The following is an 8,821-nucleotide window of genomic DNA, read 5'->3' as shown; positions in this document are numbered from 1 at the left end:
TGCTACTGGCAACTGCATGCAGTGAATTGCTACACATCCATAAGCAGCTTAATTCTGATTGATAGTAGGGAAATATGATCTTTTTACAATAACCAGAGACACAGAGAAAGTGGAAATAAAGGCTGTCCAAAGCCTGCTCTCTCTCTGTGCTTTTGTGTAGTTTCCAGTGATGTTGTGGTGTTAATCGTAGAGGCTCCCTCCTTGTGATCTGGCTGGTTTATTTAAGCTTTTGGTGTGGTTGCAGCAGACCTTCTGTAGTAGGCCCCCCTGGAAGAAAAGCTTTAAATCTATAACCAATATATCAGCAGGAATGCAAGCTTGACAAGGCAGACACAGAAGGCTTTTGTTAGCAATAAACATGCAGAGCTTTAGGAAAAGAGGAACTAACCCCTCTATGCACTAGCTACAGTGAGCATAATTGCATAAACTAACCGCAAGCTGAAGCAAGTAACATCCAGGACAGTAAGCATAGATGTTTACCATAACGGAAGTATGATTCATGTTTACCACTGTGGAAAGTCCCTGCTGGGAACTGAGACAACTAAGTGTGACTTAGAATATGAAACTGTGGAGATGATCATAATAGAGATTGTAATAGAGATTGTGAGACAAATGAATGTAATTAATACAAAGAAGCTGTTGTTGATTGTTGTTGGATAATTAACGTCATAGAATGGGAAACTCCATTAAGAGGAACTGATCAGTGTAAACATGGGTTGCAACATGAGGGATGAGAAGGGAAGTAAGAACGTCTATACTGGACCATGAGAAGGGTACTGAAATGTATACTGTATGGAAATAAGGAAGTATGCCCAGATGCTACCCTATGCAGCGTATAAAAACTGAGAGCTCCCTATGATTGTCGCTCAGTCTCTCTCGGGAGTCTGAGACCCTACACGTGTTTGTAATAAACCAGAAGCTGTTTTCCTGACCACGCCTCGTCGCCTCTGTTATTGGTTCGTCGAAATTGGTAACGTATAGCTCTCCCGCTACATAATTTGGTGCCGAAACCCGGGACCAAGGGCATTAGCCCTGTTCTATTAGCCCGCCCGGCTAAGGCTGGGGGCTGGCGAGACCAGACCAGCGGTTGGAGCTCCCGGCCCCTTTTGGGCTGTCCGCCTTCTGTCTATTCCGCCCCTGCCTGGCTGCGGTTGAGGCCTAATCGAACCAGAGGACCAAGGCTGTAGGAACCAGCTGTGAAGACCTCCTAGGTGTGAGTATACAATTTTTGAGTATTGGGTAGTACGACCCTCCACAAGAGACCAGGGGCAGCGACCCCATCTCGGAGGAAGGCGGGAGTGATCACCCCGCGGCAGCTCTCACGGAACCCTGCGGGTCGTAAGAAGGGGAAGTTGGCCCTTCTACCTGCAGCCTTCCAACAGTAGCTGCTAGGACAGGTTATTTGGGAGGTATTTTTGTCGGAGTGTGTGAGAGTGCATGGAGTGTGCCTGAGACGGTATCTGATACCGAAGTGAACGGGACCCACAAGTACTCCGGTTCCGGTTCGCGAGAGCGCAATCGGCGAGGAAAGTGGGGAAGCAATTGCCTAGGCTCCTATACGTGTGCACCCCTCCCCCGTTCTTGTGTTTTAGTTGTTTTGTCTGTCTACGGGCCCCGGGCGGGTAGGCACTGGGAAGCGGCTCATGACTCACGCCCTTAAACTCAGTCAGGACAACCGACCATACTGGGACCCCCCCGAGAGATTCCGGAACATCGTCGGTCCTTGGATCGACTCTCCAGGCTGCCTATTGTTTCGGGTCTGGCAGCACACTCTCTGCACCCAGCATAGAATTCAACTGTGGGTTGGGGTCCATAAAACCACCACTGCCTGGTTAATTAAACGGTGCACTAGAACTCCTGGCAGTGGCTGGGGCCGCAGCTGGTCCCGTTGGTATTTCCTCAGAAAGAGGGCGGACGGTGAGATTCAAGCCTGGAAAATCAACCGCCGAAGCGCTTCCCCAGAATTAGGAGTTGAGACTTGGGGAGATCTTATTACCCAAGACCCTCCCGTTTTTGGGCCCTTCCATTCTTTACATTGTACTTGCCACACTGAGCCTACCCCATCGGACCTGCCAGACCTACCTTCACCCGGTTTACTGCCGGACCCCGGCTCACAGGATCTCGACCCTCCTCCCCCCTGGTGGCACGATAACCACACCCTTGCATCTTGTCCGCTTAACCCCACTCAGGACACAGAGGAAGGAGAGGAAGAAAAGACACTTCACTCTTTATAACTAGATAAGATGGGAGGCTCTCAGTCCACAAACACCCCTCTCGATTGTATGCTAAAACACTTTGTTGAAGGGTTTGTTGGGAACCTTGGGGAATATGATCAGACTCCTGGCTTGTTGCGAATATTTTGTGAATCAGAATGGCCAACATTTGGTGTTGGGTGGCCGCCTGAGGGCACCTTTTCAGTTGATATAGCGCAACAGGTGCACAGCATAGTGGTAACCCCGCCAGGAGACCACCCAGACCAGTACTCTTATATTGATTCATGGCTCAGTCTGCTCCAAAACCCTCCCCCTTGGCTGAAACAATGCATGAAGGCAACGAAGACCGTCCTGCTGTTGAAGCCAAGGGGAAAGCCCAAAAAGGATAGGGGTAGCTGTTGTACTCGAGCAATTGGCGACGCATCTTATCAAGGTCAGGTAGAAAGAAGCAAGCGCCAGCAACTGGTGCCAAAACCACAACCTGCGGAGCTGAAACTGATCTATCCCCCTTCAGATCAGACTGATTTCGAATGGCCCCCTCCCTATGTACCCGCTGCACCTCCACCGGGACCCCGCCAACAGCATGTTCCTGCGGCATCCCCTGCAGCGCCCCCGCCAAGCCCAGACTCGGTCCAGCCTAGCACCCGACCAGCCCCCGGCGCACCAGAGAAAACCGTTAGAACGCACCCGATGACTACCAGGTCCCAGGTGTCGCCTGCCCTGGCTCGGGAGTTTCAGGGATGGCCTGGGTACTCATGGAAGGCCCCATGGAGCCCCACTATATCTAGCATTCAGGGCAGAAAAACCCGAGAGAGATCCAATTCCCTTACGGGCCCCCTCGATTTCGGCTCTGGCTGTGCAGTGCAGATAAAGACCCAGCCGGCGGAGAATGAGGAAGCGGCCCCGCCTGAGGGCGCGGCGGCTCTGTCTTCCCCTGGCTCTCCATCGAACCCCTCCGTGGCTCAGGTGATGCCCTTGCGGCAGATTCAGACCCCCCAGTTTTTGGGCGCGGGTGGGCAGATTCAGGGAGGGCAGAGCCGGTATATTTACACGCCTTTCTCCTCCGCCGACCTTCTTAATTGGAAGACCCATGTAGCCTCCTATACTGAAAAACCTGAAGCGCTTACCAACCTTCTAACCAGTATAATGGGCACGCATTGCCCAACCTATCTAGATTGCCAGCAACTCTTTCTGACCCTCTTCACAACCGAGGAGCGTCAGCGTATTTTCAGTGCCGCTAAAAAGAAAGCCGAGGAAGCCACCCCAGCCGATGCGCCTGACCGCGCCCAGTGGCTCGCAGAGAGCTTCCCGAACACTGACCCTAATTGGGATCCCAATTATACAAATCACATGCGGTTGCTGAAGGCATATAGAGGCTATTTGCTGGCCGGAATGAAGGAAGCCGGCAAGAAGGCTACCAATATGAGTAAAATTGCGGAGGTCCTCCAAAGGCCAGATGAGGCCCCCGGAGCCTTCCTCGAGCGCCTTTATGAGGCTTACCGGCTATATTCACCCTTTGATCCGGAAAAAGCTGAGAATCAGCGGATGGTGAACTGTGCCTTTGTGAGCCAGGCAGCTGGTGATATTAAGCGGAAGCTTCAGAAGCAAGAGGGGTTTGCAGGTATGAACATCAGCCAGCTGTTAGAAATAGCCCAAAAAGTGTTTGTAAATCGGGAGCAGGAAGCTAAAAGGGCAGAAGACAAAAAGCTCAAAATGAAAGCTGCCCTGCTCGCTGCCGCCATCGGGGAACGCAGTGGAAAACAGGGACCCCGAGAAGACAGGCGAGCCCGGGCTAGACCCCAGACCGGACCCCCAGGGCCGGGACCCATGCGCCCACCACTGGCCCGCAATGAGTGCTCCTTTTGCCACGAATTGGGCCACTGGCGCGCTTCCTGCCCGCAACGGAACCAAATGGCCCCTCCCAGAATCCCAGGGGGAGGTAGAGGCCGAGGAGGGATGCCACCACTACGAGGACCCGGCCGCCCCTTCAGGAATGAAAGAGGTGCCCGCCTGGATGATATGGATTTCATTGGTCTGGCCAGTATGAGCCCGCAGGACCAGTGGGACGACTAGGACAGACCGGGCTCTCTATCGCTTGGCCCCGGGGAGCCCTTGGTCAAAGTGAAGGTGGGGGGCCAGGAGCTATCCTTCATGATTGATACTGGAGCTGAGTTTTCCGTGGTAAATACGCAGATTGCACCCGTCACCAAGCAAACTGTGCCCATTGCCGGGGCCACGGGACGTGCGGGGCCCAGGCCGTTCTTGCAGGAGCGGATTTGTAACTTGGGGTCCCATCTTGTCCAGCATAAATTCCTGTATGTCCCTGAGTGCCCCATTCCATTGCTAGGGCGAGACATCTTGTCCAAGCTACGGGCAGCCATCCACTTCGAGAAAGATGGCCGAGCCACCGTGGCATTCAACACTGACCCGGCAGGAATGTATGTGCTGACCTGCCCCCTCGAAGAGGAATGGAGATTGTTCCAGAACCCCCCGACGACCACTTTGACGGATGAATGGGCTTCCGTAGTCCCAGGCGTCTGGGCCGAAGATAACCCACCCGGCTTGGCCCGAAATCATGCTCCCATCACTATTGAGCTTCAACCAGGTGCTCAGCCTGTTCGCCTACGACAATACCCCATCCCATGGAAAGCCATGGAAGGCATCCAAAAGCATCTGGACAGACTGCTGAAGTACGGCATCCTCAAAGAATGCCAGAGCCCTTGGAACACTCCATTGCTGCCAGTCCAGAAGCCGGGCACCGGTGAGTTTAGACCATGCCAGGACCTTCGAGCAGTAAATAAGAAGACGGTCACTTTGCACCCGGTCGTGCCAAACCCTTATGTGTTATTAGGGCTGGTGCCACAGCAAGCCGACTGTTTTTCTGTCTTGGATCTCAAGGACGCTTTTTTTTGTCTGCGCATTGCCCCAGCAAGCCAGCCCATTTTTGCGTTCCAGTGGCAAGAACAAGGCACTGGGAGGAAGCTTCAGTACACGTGGACCCGGCTGCCGCAGGGGTTCAAAAATAGCCCCACTCTTTTCTCTAACGCACTGGCGCAAGACCTGCAAGACTTTGACGCGGCCCCCGGACAATGTGTTTTGATTCAGTATGCAGACGATTTGCTGATTGCTGCGCATGGCCAGGAGCGCTGCTATCAGGCAACCCTTGAACTTTTAGATTTACTGTGGAAAGCCGGCTACAAGGTGTCCAGGAAAAAGGCCCAGTTGTGCCAAACTGAAGTGAAGTATTTGGGATTCCACGTGTCCCAGGGGACTCGGGCACTGGGACATGAAAGAAAAGAAGCTGTTTGCGCCCTCCCCGAACCCACCTCCAGACGCCAGGTGAGGGAGTTCCTGGGTGCAGCCGGATTCTGCCGAGTGTGGATCCCTAACTTTGCCCTGATAGCCAAACCCCTATATGAAGCTACAAAGGGGGGAGAGAAGGAACCATTCCTGTGGACACCGGAGCAGGTGAATGCTTTTAAAGAACTTAAGCGGCTGCTGCTGGAAGCACCCGCCCTAGGGTTGCCAGATGTGGAGAAACCCTTCACTCTTTTTGTCCATGAGCGAAGTGGAGTGGCCATTGGGGTTCTGACCCAAGCCTTGGGCTCTTGGCAACGCCCGGTCGCCTACCTGTCAAAGCAGCTAGACTCGGTAGCCAAGGGATGGCCCGGCTGTCTTCGTGCTATTGCAGCCGCTGCTGAACTTATCAAAGAAGCTGACAAGCTGACTCTGGGCCAGGAACTCGAAGTGAAGGTGCCGCACGCCGTGCTCACCCTAATGGACTATAAAGGAAATTACTGGTTCACAAATAGCCGAATGACTAAGTATCAGGCCATGATGTGTGAAAACCCAAGAATTCGGCTGACTGTTACAGGCACTCTGAATCCAGCATCCTTGCTCCCAGTCAGTGACCAGCCCGTCGACCACGACTGCATCCAAACCATGGATGAGGTATACTCCAGCTGCCCCGACCTGACTGATGCACCTCTGCCTAGTCCCGACGTCGAGTACTATACCGATGGGAGCAGCTACGTCCAAGACGGGAGTCGCTATGCTGGATATGCTGTCGTTACGCGCCAAAACATTGTTGAGGCACGACCGTTACCGCCGGGAACGTCTGCTCAGAAGGCCGAACTGATCGTCCTCACCCGAGCTCTAGAATTGGCGGAGGGAGTGACCGCCAACATCTATACAGACTCAAAATACGCTTTCTTGACTTTGCATGCTCATGGGGCGCTCTACAAAGAAAAAGGACTCATGAACTCGGCAGGGAAAGCTATCAGGTATAGCGCTGAGATTTTGAGGTTGCTGGAGGCTGTATGGGCTCCACGAAAGGTCTCTGTGATGCACTGTCGGGCTCATCAGAAACCCCTAAGTCCTGTAAGTATAGGAAATCGAAAAGCAGATGAAGCTGCAAAACAGGCCGCCATGCAAGACATAGGCAGGGGCGAGGAGTTGGTGTGCCCTATCTTCCAGGTGCCACTAGCTGAATGGACCCCCAGATACAGTGTGGCCGAGGAGAGCTGGGCCACGACTCAGGGCGCCCCCCAGGTACGTGTGCAGGGATGGATTCAGTTGCCCGATAAACGTTTGTTTGTGCCCGAAGCCTTGGCCTGGCCCTTAGTAGTTCAGGCCCATGAGGGAACACATTTTGGGAAAACTGCTTTGGCTGAGCTATTGGACAGACAACTGTATATCCCGAAACTGCATAGCTTATGTGAAAAGGCAGCCCTTAGGTGTGTTCCCTGTGCACGTAACAACCCCAGACAAGGGCCCAGCCATCCCCCAGGAATCCAGCATACAGGGACCACCCCTTTCGAGTGTATAATTACAGATTTCACTGAAATGCCCAGGTCGGGGTGCTGGAAATATTTGCTTGTCTTTGTATGTACTTATTCCAACTGGATAGAGGCCTTCCCCACAAGAACTGAAAAGGCAGCAGAAGTAATAAAGCATTTGTTAAAAAGTATTCTCCCATTCTGGGGTCTCCCAATGACTATCTCATCCGATAACGGCCCGGCATACATCCATAAGGTGGTTCAGGAGGTGTCACGGGTATTGCATATTGATTGGCGATTGCATGCCGCGTATAGACCCCAGTCATCAGGGAAATGCGAAAGAGCTAACAGGTCAATAAAAGCTCAGTTATCGAAACTGTGTCAGGAAACGAGTTTAAAGTGGCCAGATGCGCTGCCAATTGCTCTGTTCAGGCTCAGATGTTTACCCAAGAAAGGTCTGAAACTTAGCCCTTATGAAATTGTTTTTGGGCGACCCCCTCCGATTGTAAAGGGAATAAAAGCCGACCCAGCGCAGATAGGGAACCTTGTTTGGTTTCAGGAGATACAGTCATTGGGGAAGGCAATGAATGATGTGTCAAAATATGTCTTAGAAACTTTGCCCCTACAGGTCCATAACCCAGTCCACCCATTCCAGCCTGGGGATACAGTGTGGGTAAAAGTCTGGAGGTCGCAGCCACTCCAGCCGAAGTGGAGAGGCCCGTTCACTGTTCTGCTTTCTACCCCAACTGCGATAAAGGTCCAGGGACTGGCCAGGTGGATTCATTGGACACATGTTAAGCGAGCCGCTCCCGATTGGCAGGTACAGCAGGTCCCCGGAGATGGAATGAAGCTGAGATTCTCTCGAATTTAATCCTCTGGACCCTTGCCTACCGGTGACGGCAGGGTTCACAGGCATCCCCTCTGGGCTCCGCCTACCGGCAACGGTGGAGTTCACAGGGAGAAGATTCCGTCATTAAAGCAGGAAGCCAGAAGAATGAAGATTCTGTATTTCAAAGTATTGTGATGTTTGATGTAGGATCTAAGCCCTCCATTGGACCCTACGCAGGCATAGCCTGCATAGTGATATTTGTCTTAGGGTTTCTAGTGGCATTGTATTTTGTTCTTTTCTTTTGCATCCGTAAGCTGCGCCAAAGAAGGTTAACGGCCTGGGTCTCTAGTAACACTTTGTCCTAAATCTTAGATGGGTCTAATAGCTCCTCTGGATTACGGTTTCATCATACCCGTGAGCGCAGGAGCTTTTGGAACCATATTTGTATGGGTTTTCCTCTGCTGTTCCTTGTGGTGCCTGGAGCGTAAACGAAGGAAAAAGCTCAGGCAACGAGTGATAGAAATCAGGGAAAATGTTGTCCGCTATAGGCGTGAGTGCATTGATCTTTTGGATACAAATCCCCGTGATTTGGAAGATGCAGGCCGCAGCCTCGAGCCCTCAAGGGAGCATGACGATGCACATACCCGACCCTTGCCAGGAACACCGAGCAGCCTCCACAGGTGCCCTGAAGTTCCAAGCAAGCCAGACGTCCCCGTCCGATATGTCACCTTCGGTGTCGATCTCGACCCCTGATCCGCCCCGGGGCGCGGGCCCCTCTGGCCCACAAAAGGCGTTTGCCCCCATCTTCCATGAGAAGACCCCGACTCATCCCTTCCATGAACCCATCAGATATGTGTCAGAAATAGCCAACCTTTCCCAATGCTGGCTTTGTGCCCACACCCACGAGGCAGGAGGAGCGTTAGCTTGGGATCCCCTCCGTGGTCCAGATTGGATCCTAAACTCCTCTAGTGATGCATATATAGGATTCCAAACATGTGGAC

The 8,821-nt window shown here is 52.8% G+C and overlaps 1 protein-coding gene across 1 annotated transcript; it reads left to right on the top strand.

The window, feature by feature from the left end:
* The first annotated feature begins 2,282 nt into the window (after window positions 1–2,282).
* LOC132589737 (uncharacterized) lies at window positions 2,283–8,573 on the top strand. The gene is made up of 3 exons (XM_060262460.1): window positions 2,283–4,004; window positions 4,323–7,811; window positions 8,193–8,573. Exons 1-3 carry the CDS (start codon window positions 2,283–2,285, stop codon window positions 8,571–8,573), a joined length of 5,592 nt encoding a protein of 1,863 aa, XP_060118443.1.
* Window positions 8,574–8,821: the final 248 nt, after the last annotated feature.

Source organism: Heteronotia binoei, chromosome 21 (assembly GCF_032191835.1).
Source record: "Heteronotia binoei isolate CCM8104 ecotype False Entrance Well chromosome 21, APGP_CSIRO_Hbin_v1, whole genome shotgun sequence".
NCBI classification, from domain to species: Eukaryota; Metazoa; Chordata; class Lepidosauria; order Squamata; family Gekkonidae; genus Heteronotia; species Heteronotia binoei.
Note: the sequence above shows the minus strand (reverse complement) of the source record. Positions and strands in the feature narration are given on the sequence as shown.

What these genes read in the sequence shown, in the direction of transcription:
- LOC132589737 (XM_060262460.1), top strand. Translation starts at nt 2,283, where the DNA reads ATGCTAAAACACTTTGTTGAAGGGTTTGTTGGGAACCTTGGGGAATAT. An exon ending in GAGAAGACAGGCGAGCCCGG is followed by an intron (nt 4,005 to 4,322) that starts GCTAGACCCCAG and finishes GGCCCCGGGGAG; the next exon opens with CCCTTGGTCAAAGTGAAGGT. An exon ending in GAGCCGCTCCCGATTGGCAG is followed by an intron (nt 7,812 to 8,192) that starts GTACAGCAGGTC and finishes CCTAAATCTTAG; the next exon opens with ATGGGTCTAATAGCTCCTCT.